This window comes from Macaca fascicularis, chromosome 8 (genome assembly GCF_037993035.2).
Source record: "Macaca fascicularis isolate 582-1 chromosome 8, T2T-MFA8v1.1".
NCBI lineage: Eukaryota > Metazoa > Chordata > Mammalia > Primates > Cercopithecidae > Macaca > Macaca fascicularis.
Window position 1 is genome coordinate 30,839,501 of NC_088382.1, and position 18,565 is coordinate 30,858,065.

Sequence of the window (18,565 nt, forward strand, 5' to 3'; positions counted from 1 at the left end):
CAGTTTCTTCATCTGCAAATAGAAATATTAATGCCTTTCCTGCCTGTATCCCATAGGGTAATTGTGAGGATCAGTGTTCACAATGGGTGTGAACAAGTTCCTGTAAAATATGAAAGGGTGCCCTGCATAAAGGATTATTATGCTGATAAATTTCTTGGAGACCTGGGCTCCCTGTGTTACTCATCGAGGACCCAGCAGAGTGCTTGGCTCTTGGAAAGTACAAGAAATGTTTGCTTGGTGAACAAATAAGTGAAAGTGTGAACAAAAGGTAGAAGCCCAAGATGGGCAAGACACAAAGGGATTCAATCTGCAAATGTGTTCTATCATCACCACCCTCCATCCTTCTTCCACACTGAAGTGTTCAGGAGTTTACATGTGAAGGAGGAAAAAGCAGACTGTCACATCATTCTGCTGGTCAGGCCCAAGGAGCAACCTGCGGAGGTGACAATGAAGAGGGCTTGGTGGCCCTGCCCCAGTTTTTGTTCTCTCAGCCCTGTGATACTGCTGAAAACTCCACTCAGCTTCTCAGCCTAATAGCTGTAGCCTTTTGTTGGTTTCTAAGCCTCTCTGCCCAAACCAATCACAAATCCACAAATGCCTGGAGAGGAAAAGATGTCAGGCTGACTTCAACGAGGCCTCTCTTCTCCGGGACCTTGGCCCTTGGTATCCCTCCAAAGCCTCCAGAAGGATGTTTTGGTCTTTCTCTAACCGCTCTGTTTGTTCTCCGTGGGAGGTTGAATCTGTCATAAACTAGTCCATCGTAAGCTGAAGTAGAAGCCCATGGGCATGTTTTTAACAGCCCTCAGTTGGCAACAAGCAGGTTTGAGAGTCCCTGAGCCAGGCCAGTATTCTCATGGAGCATAGGGGAGCCTGAGCCCAAGCCACCCGCTTTGCTAATATGAGAGCTGGGACTCAAACACTGGGCACCCGATGTCCACGCCAATGTGCCTCCCACAACACCAGGCCAGTCCCTCCAGAGGCACCCCTTTGTTTTATGTTCTTCTGTCCTTGTAAGCCGGCCAGTTGCCTCTGACCATAAGATGTACTGTGGGTTCCTCCTGGGCCATGCACTGCCCCTCCCATGGGTGGGCAGTGCTGATGCCCCGAGACACTGGGCACTCTGCTCAGCCCACCCCCTCCTCCCTATCCCAAGCGCAGACCACAGAGCCAGCCACTCCATGGTCCCAGACGTGAGGTCAGCTGTGGCTGGACCCTAATGAGCCTGGAGAGCCTGATTACAGTCTGTGGCTTCCTGAGTAATCATGGCCGCCCCCCTCCACCGGACTCCAGGGTGCGCCGGTCCCTCTCCTTCCCACGCACCTCAGCCACTGCTGCCCGTCTTCCCTGGTGGCCTGAAGTGCCTTCCCTCAGCTCAGAGCAGCCACTAGCCCTCCTCTAGCCTTTCTCTCCTCTGCCCCTCACCCCTGCCTTGTTACTGGCAAGATCAGTGGCACCCCGGCCTGGAGGGTCCTTGGTCAGTCTCTGTCCACATTCCTTGCCCCCACACTAACTACTAAACTACAGTTGTTGACTTCCTCCCTAGCCAGACCAGGTCACGCCTGCTGTCAGTCCTCTGCCTGCATGACTCATGGCTGGCCTGGAGGGCAGGTGGGGCCCTGCTCACCTAAGGAAGGCAGACTTCTGAGTCCCCTTCTCAGTCAGTGGGGACCCCGAAGCACTCTTTAGAAAAAGGCTCTGGGGTCCTCCTCCTCCAGGCAGTGCCTAGGATTGCAGCCTCTCCCTCCTCCAGGCAGCACCCAGGCCTGGAGGCCCCGGCACTGCTGGGAGTGACACAGGAGCCAAGGTAGCAGCATGGGGGAAGGAGCTTGGGTCTCAGAGCCTCTCGGGCCTGGACTAGAATCCTGATCCCAGCGCTGTGGTCTTCAGCACGTGGCCAACTGCTGCACCTGCCCTGTCATCTGTAAAATGGAGCAACAGCCTCCTGCCTGGGACATAGCAGACACTCAGTTGATGAAGTTGGCAAATGTCAGCGCTCTCATGTCCCTCCCTTCTCCACCCTGTGGGAGATTCGAGAAGGCACGGAGCAGGCAGAGAGTGAGCAGGGCTGACTATGGCACACCAGCACCGAGCAGCTCTGTCCACCAGCCGTGACACAGGCGGCAAGGGAGGCTTCTGTCGGCACCACAGGCACCTGTCAGTAGCCCACGCGGAGGCCCACAAGATGTAGACAGGCCCCCAGTAACATCGTCCACTCTATCTTCTCACAGCCACTGCCTGGAACACCTCCCACCCACATCTGGGTTCCCAGAGATGGCGTCAGCAGCAGCAGCTGTGGCTTAGGGGTGGATATAGAGAAGGAGGGAACCCTTCTCCCTGCATTCTCCCTCCACTCACGCTAGGCTGCAGCTCCTGGGCAATGAAGGGAATGATATGACTGAGGCTTCTGCACAGACATCCACCAGCAGCATGTGGACGCTTGGGCCTCCACACCTAGGGAAAGACTCCCCAGAGCTTCCCAGGAAAGACGAGCTGGAGGGGGCTGCTGGGGAGGAGGGAGTGTTTTTTCCCCTTTGCTGCTGGCATAGAATCCCTTAGAAATCACAGATATAGGCCAGGTGGGATGGCTCATGCCTGCAATCCCAAAACTTTGGGAGGCCAAGGCAGAAGAATCACTTGAGCCCAGGAGTTCGAGACCAGCCTGGGCAACATAGTGAAACCCCATCTCTGCCAAAAAAATAAAAAAATCAGTTGGCCTGGTGGCATGTGCCTGTTGGAGGATCATTTGGGCCCAGGAGTTCAAGGGTGCAGTGAGCTGTGATTGTGCCACTGCATTCCAGCCACAACAGAGCAAGACCCTGTCTCTGAAAAAGGAAGAAATCCTCACAGCTGGCTGCTGTGTTCTTAGGGACCAGGGAGGCGAGGTTGTCCACCAAAGATGGTGGCATAGAAAGGAATGGAGTTCCGGAAGAAGGTGAGGGGGCCCCAGCTGTGTGTGGGTGCAGGGCAGGGTGTCCTTGTCCCAACAAGTCTTCTCAGGCTTTTCCTGAGCCAAGGCTGGAGATGGGGATTGTGAACTTGTCCACCCAGAAGGTGAGAGTGGAGAGAGTGGAGTACCAGGGAGCAGGGGACCAGCCCTGGGAGAGAAGTGAGCCCAGAAGGAGTCAGGGCAGAGGGAGGAGGCAAGTGCCCACCCCGACAGGGAGGAGGGAGTGGCAGGAGAAGGGGTCACGGAGCTGCAGGGCCCTTGGAAGCTCAGTGAGCACACGATCTTGTGGATGAAATCTGAGTTTTGGAACAGGACAGTGCTGCCAGTGTTGCCACACCACCGACAGCTTCGGGGGGCCTCTCCGCCTCTGTATGGCTCTCTGCTTTTCCAAACCGCAGCTGGCCCAGGCACCAGGAGCAGAGGTAGGGTGAAGACAGACGCTATGGCTCTGCTGGTTCCCTGCAGGTCCTGCCAGGGTGGGGAGGTGGCTCCTGTGCAGGCGTCAGCCTGGGCCCGTGGCACTCTGGCTGCCAGGCTGCCAGGGGCTCCTGCAGGCCAAGGGCAGCTCCTGCAGGCCAAGGGCAGCTCCTGCCTCCCGGCTTCTCTGAGGCCAGGCTGCTGCCACTGCTGCTGGTCACCCTTCATCATTGGCTAACTCAACAATGGAATCTCAGCCTTGCTGCTGGCAGGCCACGTGAGCCATGCAGGGCCACATCCCCATGGCGGGAAGTGGGCAAGGGCAGGTGGTGTCAGGGAACTGACTGGAAGGTTTTATTGGCTCTGGTGGGGCTGGCTCTGTCTGGGCTTTGGTTTCCAGTTTAGGTCATAATAGAGGACGTATTCACTGACTCTGCTCCACTTAGAAACACTCTGGGAAGAAAACGGAGAGGGGCACAGAAGAGGGCTCAGGTAGCATCAGCCAGGATGAAGGGGCCTGTGCCACAGAACTGGATACGGCAATGGAGGGCTCCCAGCTCCCAGCATGCAGAATCCCTTCCCCCGAGAGGCCCACTTTCTGCCTTGTGTCCTCAGGGTTGGCACAGCTATGAGGGGTGGAGACTCTCAGACCCACACAGCCAGAAGGACGTGAGGTCATCAGACCCCTGTCCTGGGCGCTAGACAGGGCTCTTTAACGAAGGGCCGTATCTTCATCTTGGCATCTCCCACAGGCCCTCATGCAGAGCCAGGCTCGAAGGAGGGTCCACGGCTGCTTGGTGAATCACCCCTTTCAAGCACATACTGAATTTTCCTGACTGCATGCCAGGCTCTCTGTGTCCAGGGCTGGGATGTGAGCCGTGGCTCCTGCCATCTTCCTGGGGCTGCACAGTCTAGCAGGGCCCGCCAGATAGTATCCAGTGTTCGCTTTCAGTGTGCGGTGACTTCTCTTTCTATGTGTCAATGAAAAGACTCACAACGTAGTAGCCTTAAGAGCTCAGCGAAGAGGCTGGGTGATTAGGGTGGGCTTCCTGGAGGTACTCACCTTTTTCTGGGCTGTCACTGTGCCTGCTTACTCACATTGGGACACACCTATTTCTCATGCCGCACTTTCTTGGTTTTCTCCTCCATGTGACCTGACTCCAACCCTGTTCCCAAATGTCTGAGAAGTCATGGGGGTGGGGTAGGGGTGAATACAGTGGTCAAAGACCATGCGTGAGAAGGAGGTCAGACCGGCCTCAGAGCAGGACAGGCAATCCTGGATAACCTTGGCCCCTTCTTGAAGCTGACCAGCCCCTCGGTCCCTAACCTCATTGTGTGTGTGGAGCTATCGGCAAGCCTTGCAGTGAGAGATGAGTGTCTGCTGGGCTTGTCCAGCCCTCATGCTGTCGCCGTGCCCGCTCTGCTCGTGGGCGAGCCTCGGGCAGGGAGCCCCTCAAAGACTGACCTCTCCCATCTTCTCTCCAACCTCAGGTGCCCCCGGCCCTCCAGGACCAAGAGGACTCAAAGGAGATATGGGCGTGAAAGGGCCTGTTGGCGGCAGAGGCCCAAAAGGAGACCCCGGCAGCTTGGGCCCCCCGGGATCCCAGGGTCCTCAGGGGCAACCTGGAGAAGCCGGGCCTGTGGGAGAGAGGGGCCCTGTTGGCCCTCGAGGGTTCCCAGGCCTCAAAGGCTCAAAGGGCAGCTTTGGAACAGGAGGGCCAAGAGGACAGCCAGGCCCAAAAGGGGACATAGGGCCCCCAGGGCCAGAAGGGCCCCCAGGGTCTCCAGGGCCCTCAGGGCCTCAGGGAAAACCGGGGATCGCAGGGAAGACAGGCTCACCAGGCCAGCGGGGAGCCATGGGGCCTAAGGGTGAACCAGGGATCCAGGGTCCCCCTGGTCTCCCCGGGCCTCCAGGCCCACCAGGAAGCCAGAGCTTCTACTGAGGAGGGCTGGGGCGGAGACACTGTCACACAGAATGCCGGAGGGGCACAGAGCAGATCCAGGCCCCAGAAAGGCTCACCTACAGACAGTTGTGGTCCTCTGATTCCAACGAGGGGGTTCCCCAGGGCTGACCCTGCAGCTTTGGGCTCCCCCTTAGTAACTGTACCATAGGAAAGCAGCCCCTACTCACACATTCATGCACACATGCACACAAACGCATGCACACACACGCATGCACACATACACACATACACATGCATGCACACATACACACATACACATGCATGCACACATGCACACATGCACACAAACGCATGCACGCACACACATGCACACATACACACACGCATGCACACATACACACATACACATGCATGCACACGCACACATGCAGAACATCCAGGCACACACGCATGCACGCATACACATGCATGCACACACACATGCACACATAAACACACGTGCACAGTACACATGCAGGCACACATGCACACGTATGTGTACAGGCACACATGCACACACACACACATATGCGCATGCACAAACACACATATACACATGCACATACACAGATTTTTCTGCTGGCCAGGTGGGCCAACTGGGTTTCCCTGGCTAGGCAGGAGGAGAGGGCAGAGGAAGACCCCCCTCTCCTGTGACTGAGCCTGCCAGGGAGGCAGCTACCTCGGGAGGAAGATCTCACATCTGTCTCTGGGCACCCATGCTGACCAGCAGTTTCCCAGGGCTCCCCGGGGTTAAAAAGCCCCAAGGAAACCTTTGCGGGTGGGCGTTACTGCCAAAACTCCAGAGGCAAAGTGGACCTGGCAACCCCAGACCCTCCCCACAAGCAAGGGAACAGCATACCCGGGAGCTGTCCCTGTCTGTCACAGCACAGTGGGGCCACGAGGCTGACATTCTCTGGCCTTGCACACAGCGCCCCCTGAGAAGTTCAACATTTATTTCTTTACATGTCCAGAAAATTCCTCAGTTCATCCTTGCCTCTGCCCTTCAGGAGCAGCCCGGAAGGAATCCAAGCAGGAGTTTCATCTGTACGGGAGCACTCTGTAGGCCCTGAAACACTGGGCCTGAGTGGAGATGGGAGACAGAGGCAGGCCAGAAGGTTCTCTCTGCACAGCTGCCTCTTGCTGTCCCTGAGGCTGGCCTGCCCCATTCCCCAAGGGAGTTCCTCTGGAGTGGTGGGGAGGAACAAGCTGCAGAAGGGCCAACCCCTTGCAACAGGGCAGCTCTCACCTCCTGCACCCAGCTCTCCTGATCACAGCTGCATGCCGACATTGTCCCACCAGGACCCACAATGGCCCGAGCCCTCTTTTCATGGGCAGCCAGCTGGGCTAGGAGTGGGAAGGGCCTGGACACCCACAGAGGCCCCCCGTGTCATCACTCCTTGGCACCCACCAACTTCCGGCACACACTGGCAGAGCGGGGCGCTGGGAAGTCACCCCGCAGGGTGGAGGTCTCCTGTTGGCTGCACTTGCTCTAAAGCTGCTTTGCCTTTATGTTCAAACAGATTCAGACCCCCTGTCCCACCCAGGGTGAGGGCATAGAGTTTCTCCTTCCCAACACAGACCCAGAGAACAGCCCTTCCCTGCCCAAAAGCCTTTCTGCACCTTCCTGACTGTCCTGGATGTGCAACTGGTTTGCACCACACACCCCATGGCCATGTAACTCTCCTGTCCACATATGATAATACCATGCTGCATAGTATTACTGACTCAGTAAACAGCTATTTCCAGGAGTGAGGTGTCTTTGAGTCCTTTCTGCCTGACTTGGGGGCATGATGCCTTCAGGGCTGCACTCCAGGTGAGCCTCTGAAGGAGAACCAGTGACAAGGGTCCCCCAGAAATTCGATCTCACTGTGGAGTTGGGTCTAACCTCGTTTTAGAAACACTGAGTTCGGCCAGGGACCAAGAGCGTCTGAGGGAATTACCTGGAGCGAGCAGGAACAGAGCGGGAAATGGTAAGCCCCGTGCATCTTGCAGCTTGGCCCTGGAGCTCTTTGGTTAAAACAAGATTAGAAAACAGGGCAGGCCTGGACATGTGAGTGACACCTCCTGCTTCTGGCTTTTGTCTCCAAGACAAGGAGATAGAACAGGAAAGGAGGCAGAGACCAGGCCAGACCTGCCCCAAGGGGCCTGGCTTGGCAGGGTCTGCGGATTACGGAAGAGGACAGCTGGATCCTCTGTGAGTCGGCACAGCAGCTTCACTTACTGGCAAGACAGATGTGACCTAGTGCAAGCCTGGGGCCCTGTTTTTTGTTTTTGGGGTTTTTTGTTTGTTTGTTTGTTTTTTGGTGGGTTGGTGCTTAGTTGAGGAAGTGAGCAAAAGGGCATGGGAGTGAGGATGGGGCCAAACATGGCTGCCTCACATGGACCTCACCGCTTCCTCTGTAGTGTGTAGCATGAGGTCCCTCCTCCCTACTGACACCTGAGATGTCCGCAGCACCTGACAATATTCAACACACCATAAACGTCAGCCATTGTCACGGTGGTCCTTATTATATGGGTGAAGAGCCTCCTGGGCCACGGTGGGTGTGCTCCGTGCTCCTCTGCAGGTGAGTGGCCAGCACACCAGCCCCTGCAAGTCTCATTTCACACTCCCTGAACTGTGAGAGCTGGGAGGGATCGGGGGCGGGGGGGTCTGAGGCTCAAGTCTTACTTCTCATGGGACAAACCAAGGACTGAGAGCAGTGGAGGGGTTTGCTACACATCTGAGGCTGGAACTCTGGTCTGGTGTCTCTGGCTAGGGGTAGATCCAGTTCTCAGGCTACTTTCCTATTGGTGAGGGTCCTCAGGAGGCCTCTTACCACATATTTCTTGGGAAGTGTTCCTGCCCCAGTGAAGTCTGAACCCACATTGAGTGGTAATAGCCAGTAGAATTTCAGTCCCCAGATTAGAAGCCGAGCCTTCACCATTGGGATGATTTTAATCCCCACCAGACTTGCAAAGCCCTGAAGTCACTCCTGGGCCCCCCCTTTTTTTTTTTTTTTTTTGAGATGGAGTCTTGTTGTGTCATCAGGCTGGAGTGCAGTGGCGTGATCTTGGCTCTCTGCCTCCTGGGTTCAAGCGATTCTCCTGCCTCAGCCTCCTGAGTAGCTGAGACTACAGGCATGTGCCACTATGCCCAGCTAATTTTTGTGTTTTTAGTAGAGACAGGGTTTCACCGTGTTGGCCAGGATGGTCTTGATCTCTTGACCTCATGATCCACCCACCTCAGCCTCCTAAAGTACTGGGATTACAGGAGTGAGCCACCGCGCCAGGCTGCCTGGGCTCCTTCTAAGGAGAGCAGGGGCCTTTTGGAAACCACAGACCTGGCCCATGTCCTTTGAGTGCCTCTAAAAACCCCAGGTCGGCTCACTCATTTCACCCCGGCGACCTCACTACCTCTCCAACCCAGGCAGGACAAGGGGGCTGGGCAAGCCTTCTGCCCTCCCTCCAACTCGTCCCTAGTCAGGGCTGAACTGACAACTTCTGCTGCGCCAGCCCTGGATACACCTGTCAAAACAGAGCCACGGGAGAGGAGAGCAGAGAGCTGAAAAACATGGTCTGACCACAGCGAACTTTCCAGCAGGGCTGGGCTAGGCTGGGCTGGCAAGCCTTGACTTGTGGGTGGTGTGCTGAGTAGCCTGGCTGGGGATTGTTTGACCTGCAGGAGCACAGGCCCTTTGTTTTGCTTGCTTTCTCCTGTCTTGCCCTTTTGTTTTCTTTTGAACACTTCCAAGTGCAAGACTCTGTACTTGGTGTGGCAGGTGGTATACACAGACTGGTGCAGTGCAAGCAGGCAGGAGTCCCTCAAAATGTAGATTGCCGGGCTGGGTGTGATGGCTCATGCCTGTAATCCCAGGACTTTGCGAGGCCATGGCGGGTGGATCACTTGAGGTCAGGAGTTCAAGACCAGCCTGGCCAACATGGTGAAACCCCATCTCTACTAAAAATACAAAAATTAGCTGGGCAGGGTGGTGTGCACCTGTAATCCCAGCTACTCAGGAGGCTAAGGCAGGAGAATTGCTTGAACCCGGGAAGCAGAGGTTGCAGTAAACTGAGATTGTACCACTGTACTCCAGCCTGGGCAACACAGTGAGATGCCATCTCTAAATAAATGAATAAATAAATAAATGTAGATTGTGGGCCTCCACCCCAGAAACTCTGATTCAGAATCAGGGATGCAGTGGGATGGGAGGAATGGGGCGGTACGGGGTGTGGGGAGGTTGGGGCAGAACGTTTATTTCACCCAGTTTCCCACGGATTCTGATGCCCCATATAAAACTTGAGAGCCACAGGTGCAGGAGATATAGAAAAATACTGTTTTTTTGATTTATGTATATAATCTCAATTAATCTTCACAAGCAAAGTGTGTTTGCATTTTATAGATCGGAAAACAAGGCTCAGAAAAGCTGACTCATTCACTCAAGGCCACATAGATGTTAAGTGGTTTTGAACCCAGGATTTTTAGAAGCCACTCTACTGAGCCACTTCTTACAGAAAGATGGGATTGGAAATTAGATGAGACCTGTGTTTGCATCTGAGATTGCTGAGATCCACAGAATCAACTTGCTGAAGGTCCCAGAGCCAGCCAGTGACAAAGCTGTGACAAGGTTTCACACTGAGGGCTGCTGGGTTTCCCTGTTCCAGCTGCCCTAACACTACCAGTGAGAGCAGTGCAGGAGATGGCAGCAGGAGCGTGTTTCTGGCTGGGAGAGTTGGCAGCTTCTCAAAGGAAGCCAGGTGCTGACCTCAGCCAGGCCCCCTGACTTCCCTAAGGCCTTTTCCCTAAGCCAAAGGTCTCCAACATAGGTGTCCAATGAAATCCCCTAAAATGAGAAACAAACTATTAAATATTAGAACATCTCAAGGTGTTTCATCTATTCTAAGTCACACTTTGTTTTCACATAATCGGATATGATATAAAGCCAGCCATAAAGCCCAGGATGACCAAGAATATAATTTGAGAATGAATTTGTTTACTATCCTTAATGGTAAGCATCATCTTAAGTGCATATTATGCCTTGAGACACTAGCCAATTATGATACCTGAAAATAATTTATAAATAAATAAATGTACCTATATTAGGAAGATGATTTAAATTTCTATTTTACTAATGGGGGATGTGATTAAAATATTTGGACACCACTGCTCAAACCCAACTCTGTTGCTTCCAACACTCTGCCTTTTGATAAAACAGAGCTCCCCATAGGAAAAGGGAGAAAGGGAATATCCACATGATTTTACCCAGATGTGTAATATGATGGTTTCTTCTTCTTCTGAACCGCCAGACAAGCTTGTTCCCCAAGTTTACAACTTGGGACTTGCTTGTTCCCCATCATCCATCATCGTCATTATTTCAGCTTCACAGGCTTCCCTTCTTCCAGACGTAGATACATTTAAAACCTTAACAGGCAGTGTGCGGATCCCACTGAATTCCTTCACTCATTCAACAAATAGCTATTGAGTTGTAACTAGCTGCCCCATACTGTACTACCTACAGAAAAGGCTAGTTCCAGATTCACCTTAGCTTCCTGTTCGGGGCCACTTTCCAAACTACCACACAGAGAAGTGGAACCCAAACAGAGCTATGGTCTCATGGGAAGAAGAAACGGTGCCTGCAGTTTGGGGCTGCCAAGGCAGCTGGAATTGGATGGGGTACTGTGCTGTGCACAGAAGGAGCTCAGATATCTGCACAGACTTCCCCTTGAGTGATGTATCAGCTCAAATCTGTGGGGCAAAAATCTGTGAGCTGACTAGAGATGCTGACGGGTATACAGCAGTGGGGAACTGTGGAGGTCTGACCAGCTAGGCCTTACTAAACAGCACCATGCATTCAGTTGAGACACCAGAAAATCCATAGCTTAAAAGTAAAACCACTGTAGTTCTAGAGTAAGAGCTATTCTAGACTACAGTAACAAAGACAAAAAACAGCATCTCTCTCTCAATAACTGATAGAATAAATAAACAGAAAATCAGTAAGGATATAGAAGACATAACTGTCGGCCAATCTGACCTAATAATATGGGGAAAATACTGCACCAGCTGTGGGTGAAGATCATTCTTTCAAGGGCAGATAAAATATTTACCAAGTTAGAACATGATGTGAGTCATGAAACAAGCCTCAACAAATGTAAAAGAATTCAGATCATGGAGAGTATGTTTTATGACCACGTGGCATTTAATTAGAAATAAGCACAGAAAGATACTACTGTTTTCAAATAATTGGAAATGAAATAGCACACTTCTAGTTGCTCATGAGTCAAATAAAAAAATCACAAGTGAAATTAGAAAATATTTTGAACTTCATGAAAATGAAGACATAACATATGAAATTTCTGTGATACAGCTAAAGTAGAATATGGAGGGAAAATTATGACATTAAACATTTGTATTAGAAAACAAGAAAGTTCTCAAATCAATGACCTAAACTTTAACCTTAAAGTTTAATACAAGAAGGACAAATTAAACCCAAAATAAACAGAAGAAAAGATATAATAAAGATAAGAATTTAAAGAAAAAGCAAATAGAAAAATATAGAGAAAAACTCATGAAACCAAATACTGATTCATTGGGATCAACAAATGAATAAGTCTTTAGTCAGACTAATCAGAAATAAAAGAGGGAAGACAGAGATTATCAAGAGTGAGACCATCACCACAAATCATAGATATTAAAAGGATAGTAACAGAATATTATGAACAACTTTATGTCAATAAAGTTGACAACTTACATGCAAATGGACAAAGTTCTTAAAGAACACAAACTACCACAGCTCACTCAAGAAGAAATAATGTGGATAGCGCCATTGCTATTAATATAACTACGAAATAAATGAACTTTATAGGTAAAAGCCTTCCCACAAAACAACTCCACACCCAAATAGGCTCACTGATGAATTCTGCCAAACATTTAAGGAACAAATAATACAAATTCTACACAAAGTCTTCCAGAAAATAGAAGAGGAGGAAACACTTCCAAACTTCTTCTGAGTCTAGCATTGCCCTAATAGCAAAACCTGATACAAATTGCAATAAAATAAAGCCATTATAAGAAAAGGAAATTATAAACCAATATCCTTCATAAATATAGAAGTAAAAGCTTTAAACAAAATTTTAGCCAATCAAATGCAGCAATACTTAAGATGGATAATATATCGTAAGTGGGATTTATCTCAGGATAAGTCTTGTAGTTGTTTTAATGCTCAAAAATCAATGTAGGCCGGATGTGGCGGCTCACACCTGTAATCCCAGCACTTTGGGAGGCTGAGGCAGGCAGATCGCCTGAGCTCAGGAGTTCGAGACCACCCTGGGCAACATGGTGAAACCCCGTCTCTACTAAAATACAAAAAATTAGCAGGTGTGGTGGCTCACAGCTATAGTTCCAGCTACTTGGGAGGCTGAGGCATGAGAATCACTTGAGCCCAGGAGGCAGAGATTGCAGTAAGCTGAGATCGTACCACTGCACTCCAGCTTGGGCTACAGAGTGAGACTCTATCTCAAAAAATAAATAAATAAAAATGTAATTCATCACATTAGTAAAAATAAACTAATACAATCATCTCTGTATATACAGAAAAAGCATTTGAAAAAAAATTCAAAATTTATTTACATGAAAGAAAAAACTCACAGAGAAACAAGAATAGGATGAACTTTTCTGATGAAGGGCATCCCCCAAAACTGTTATAGTTAATATTATACTTAATGGTGAAAGACTTAATGTTTTTCCCTAAGATCAGAAAGGAGGTAACATGTATGCTTCTACCACTTTTATTTAACCATGCTTTGGTGATCCTAACCATTGCAATAAAGAAAGTAAAAGAAAAAAGGAAGGTATCTAGATTGAAAATGAAGAAAGAAATCGAACTATCTTTGAAGACAGCTTGATTATCTGTGTAAAAATTCCCCAAAACTTACTAAAAAAGCTACTAGCAGTAATGAGTGAGTAAGCAAGGCTGCAGAACACAAGGTCAATATACAAATATTAATTTCCATATACTAGCAAGGCAGAATTTGAAATTGAAATTAAAAAGCAATAACACAATGGTATAAAAAATGTGGAATGGTAATAAATTTGAAAAAGATGTATAACTTCAAATTTAGAAGACTGAAAATTATAAAACTATTACTATAAGATTTTAGGGAAGATCCAAATAAATGTAGATATATACCGTGTTTATGAACCAAAGACTCAAGATTGTTACAATCTGAATTTTCTCCATATCAATATATATATATATTCAATGTAATTCTAAGAAAAATTCCATCCAGATTTTTTTTTGTAGAAATTGATTAGCTGATTCTAAAGTTTGTTTGGAAATGCGAAGGACCTAGGAGAGCCAAAACAATTCTTTAAAAGACGAACCAACTTGGAAGACTAACACTACCCAATTTCAAGACTTCTTATAAAGCTGTAATAATCAAGACAGTGTACTGTTATTACAGAGAGATACTTATAGGACAATGAAACAGATTGGAGAATTTAGAAATGGATCTGCATACATATTGTCAATCAGTTTTCAACAGGGGTTCCAAAGTAATTTGATGGGGAAAGGATAATCTTCACAACAAATGGTGCTGGAACAACTGTATAGAAATGATATGAACCTTGATTCTTACCTCACAACATACATAAAATTAACTAAAAATGGATACACCTAAATGTAAAAGGCAACACCATAAAAATTCTAAAATAAACAACAGAAAAAAACCTATTCAGTTAGGCAAATATTTCTTAAATACGACATGGAAAGCACAAAGATGGACTATAAAAGATTTTTATATAGGTAAAAGCTGAGCAAGTTCATCAACAGTAGACCTGCACACACACAGACAATAAAAAGAAGTGCTAAGGGAAGATCTTCAGGCTGAAAGGAAATAGGGAATTATATCGGTTAGAAAGTTGGGTTCTGCACCCCCTTCCCCCATGAAAGATGCCAGACATGGTAAGTATATGAATATAAAATACTTTTTCTTTCCTCATTAGTGTAGTGGTGAAAATAAAGACACTTTTTTATTTCTTAATTTCTCTAAAACATGTGTTGTTAAAGGGAGAATCATCATTGTGGGGTTTATGACATATGAAGGTAAAATGAGCAGTAACAGTAGCACAATGAAAGGGAAGTGGATAAGTGGAATATCTTGTATCATATTCACTTCTGATAAGTCAAAAATATTAATGCAAGGTAGGCTATGATAAATTAAGAATGTATATTACAGTTTTTAGAGCAACCCTGTATCAACAACAACAACAAAATTTACCCTCTCAGGAAATGATAGGTCAAATAGACTAAAAAAAATCTATTAGATTTGAAAAGATATGATTTAGGTTAACTATGTTAACATTATTGACATTTACAGAACACAATAACCAACAACTCCAGAACATACATTATTTTCAAAGGCACATCAGATATTAACCAAAATAGACCATATGCTGAGCCATAATGTAAGTCTCAATGCATTTCAAAAAGACTTAAATTGCACAGATAATACTCTCTCCACATGGAAATAAATTAGAAATCAGTAAATGAGAGATACATGTAAAATCCACAAGTACTTGTTACAGCAGCACATAGACTAATACTGGAATGATGCAGAGATTAGCCTGACCCTTGTACAAGGATGACATGCAAACTCATGAAGTCTCCCTTTTTTTTTAATCCACAAGTTCTTAGCAATTAAAAATAAAAACCTCTAAATAACCATAGATCAGAAAGAAAAAATATCACAGAGAAAATTAGAAAATATTTTGAACTGGATAGTATTGCAAACATAACATACCAAAATATGTTGGATGCAGATAAAGCAATGCTTAGGAAATTTAGAGTTTTAAATGAGTAAGAAGAAAATAAAGATTTAAAACTTACTGATAGGTGTTTCCACTTTAATAAGATAGAAAGAGAAAAGAAATTTAAACCCAAAATAAATTGAAAGTAGAAAACAATATTAAAGCCAGAATCAATAAAACAGAAAAAAGAAAATAAGGGAAACCAACACGATCAAAAGTTACTTCTTTGAAAAGATAAATAAAATTAAGAAACCCCTAGATAAACTGATCAAGACAAAAAGGGAAGAAATAACAATATTAGTAATGAAAAAGGGAACATCACTATAGAATCAACAGACAGTGAAGGATAACAAAGAAACATTTTGAACAAGGTTATATCATCAAACTCAATAACCTAGATGAGATGGGCAAATTCTTTGAAAAATAAAAATTACAGAAACTAATACAAAAAGAAAAACTCCATTAATATTTAAAAAATTGAATTCGTAGTTTAAAACTTTTTCCTAAAGAAAACTCCAAGTCCAGTTGGTTTTATTACTGATTTATTTCAAACATTTAAGAAATAAATAATGCCAACGGTAAACAAACTCTTTCAAAAGAGTATGAAACCAGTAAGGTACAAGAAAATAAAATCATAGACAAATAATTCTCAGGATTATAAATGCAAAAATTCTTAACAAATTGAATTAGCAGCCACCAAATCAAATTTAGTCATCATAAAAAAGATAATGTACCATGGCTAAGTGGGGCTTACCACAAGAATGCTAGGTTAGTTTAACATTTTGAAAATCAATCAATATAGTTTATCATATGTACAGCGTTAAGGAGAAAAATAATTTTATCATCTCAATAACTACAGAAAAAATAATTGTTAAAATTTAATATTTTATAATTAAAACTCTCAGCAACCTAGGAATCAAAGGAAACTTTAAACTTAGACAAAGCCCTTTTAAAAATCCTTTAATTAACATCACACTTAAAGGTGAAAGACCAAATGCTTTCTCTCCAAAATCAAGAACAAAGCAAGAGTATTGACTCTCACCACTTACAGCCAGCATTGTACTGGAGGCCCTCTCCTGTGAAATAAGGCAAGTAAAGTAAAGATAACTTATAAATATTGGAAAAGAAGAAGTAAAATTTTCTCTACTTACAAATAAAGAAATTCCTGAGGAACTTACAAAAAAACTCACTGTTAATAAAATATAAACTTTGATCAAAGCCTACAAGGTCAATATATAACAGTTAATTGTATATATACTAGCTAAAAAAAAAATTTAAAAATTAAATTCAAGAACTGTCACTTACATGATCAGCAAAGAACATAAAATACTTGGTAACAAATTTGACAAAATTTGTTTAATATCTCTACATATGGACTGGGTGCAGTGGCTCACTCCCATAATCCCAAAATTTTGGAAAGCTGAGGCAGGAGGCTCACTTGAGGCCAGGAGTTTACAACCTGCCTGACAACATAGTGAGACTTCATCTCTTAAAAAAAAAAAAAGAAAAAATAGCCAGGTGTGGTGGCATGCACCTGTAGCCCCAGCTATTCTGGAGGCTGAGACAAGAGGACTGCTTGAGCCAGAATGTCAAGGCTCCAGTAAGCCAAAATCATGCCACTTCATTCCAGCCTGGACAACAGGCTGAGATCCTGTCTTAAAAAATAAAATAAACAAATCTCTACATATAAACTTGAAAAGCATTGCTGAAAGAAATTTTTAAAAGCCAGACCAAATGGAGAGATATACCATGTTCATGGATGATATATCTCTATACCCAAATTGATCTATAGTCAATGTAATCTCAAACAAAATTCCAGCATGTGTTGTTTTGATTTTTGTTTTTTTGGTAGAAATTGAGAAGCTGATGATAAAATGTACATGAAAATGCAAAGGACATATAATAGTAACAGCAAAATAAAACAAAAATATCTTGAAAAAAAGAACCAATTTGGAGGACTTACATTGCTGGTTACTATAAAGATATTATAATCAAGACAGTGTGGTATTGATGTCAAGATAGGCAGATAGTCAAATGGAACAGAACAGAGTCAGAAATGAATTTAATAATAAATAGTCAATTACATTTTTACAAAGGCACCAGAAGAAATGAATGGAGAAAAAATTCTTAAAAAATGGTGCTGGAACAATTGGATATCCATATGGGAAAAAATGCATCTTGATGTTTACCTCATCACATACACAAAAATTAATTTGAGGTGGATCACGACCTAAATATAAAAGTTAAAACTACAGAGTCTCTAGATAAAGGAAAATACTATCATGAACTTGGAATGACAAAGATTTCTTAGCTAAAACAAGAAAAGCCTTAACCATAAAAAATTGATGTTGTATTTTATCAAAATTAAAATCTGCTTATTAATAGGTCTATTTAAGTAAATGATAAGGAATGTTACACGTTAGGAGAATATATTTGACAAATAATTTATAAATACAATATGTAAATATCTCTTGCATCTCAATAAGAAGAAGATAGTCCACATAAACAGGTGAAAGGTTTAAACAGATACTTCGCAGAAGGATACTTAGCATGTGTAAGGATGGTCAACATTAACACCTATCGGCCGGGCGCCATGGCTCAAGCCTGTAATCCCAGCACTTTGGGAGGCCAATATGGGCGGATCACAAGGTCAGGAGATCGAGACCACCCTGGCTAACACGGTGAAACCCCGTCTCTACTAAAAAATACAAAAAACTAGCTGGACGAGGTGGCGGGCGCCTGTAGTCCCAGCTACTCGGGAGGCTGAGGCAGGAGAATGGCGTGAACCCGGGAGGCGGAGCTTGCAGTGAGCCGAGATGGCGCCACTGCACTCCAGCCTGGGCGACAGAGCGAGACTCCGTCTCAAAAAAAAAAAAAAAAAATTAACGACTATCAAGTGATCAAGGAAATGCAAATTAAAACCACTACACTCATAATAGAAGAGTTAAAATTAAGAAAACCATACCAAGTGTTGGCAAGGATGTAACTCTCATACACTGTTATAGGGAATGTAAAATTATGTAACCACTTTGTTTTTTTCCTTTGGTTTTCCTCTTCCCTTCTTTTCACAGGTATTGATAGATAACCACTTTGAAAAACAGTCTGATCGTCTCTTGAAAAGTTAAACAAACACCTTCATATAGTCTAGCCATTCTACTCCTAGGAATTTACACAAGAGAAATAAAAACGTAGATCCAAAAAATTATTGTACAAGAATATTCATAGATTTGTTTATAATTAGCCAGAAATGAAAAAAAAAACAAATGTCGATCATCAGAAGAATGGATAAACAAGTTGTGGCACACCCACAGTCAAAAGGAATAAATAACATTAGACTCAAAAATATGGATGAATCTCAAAAAAAAATTGTGCTGAGAGAAGCCATACAAAAAAAGGGTACAACATGTGTAATTCCATTTATGTAAAATTCTAGAACAGGCAAAACCAAAATAGAGTGGTAGAAATGAGATTGTAACC

At 45.5% G+C, this 18,565-nt stretch overlaps 1 protein-coding gene and 1 non-coding gene across 2 annotated transcripts in view; both read left to right on the top strand.

The window, feature by feature from the left end:
* The window catches only part of SCARA3 (scavenger receptor class A member 3), a 38,351-nt gene extending 31,296 nt beyond the window's left edge, over nt 1-7,055 (top strand). Inside the window, exon 6 of the mRNA XM_005562918.4 lies at nt 4,856-7,055. Coding sequence (XP_005562975.1) covers nt 4,856-5,307 — 452 coding nt within the window. The 3' untranslated portion in view covers nt 5,308-7,055. The remainder of the gene's footprint in view (nt 1-4,855) is intronic.
* A 7,798-nt stretch (nt 7,056-14,853) lies between these two features.
* On the top strand, nt 14,854-14,957 carry LOC123575361 (U6 spliceosomal RNA). The gene has a single exon (XR_006700657.1). It is a non-coding gene; the product is annotated as a U6 spliceosomal RNA (small nuclear RNA).
* Nucleotides 14,958-18,565: the final 3,608 nt, after the last annotated feature.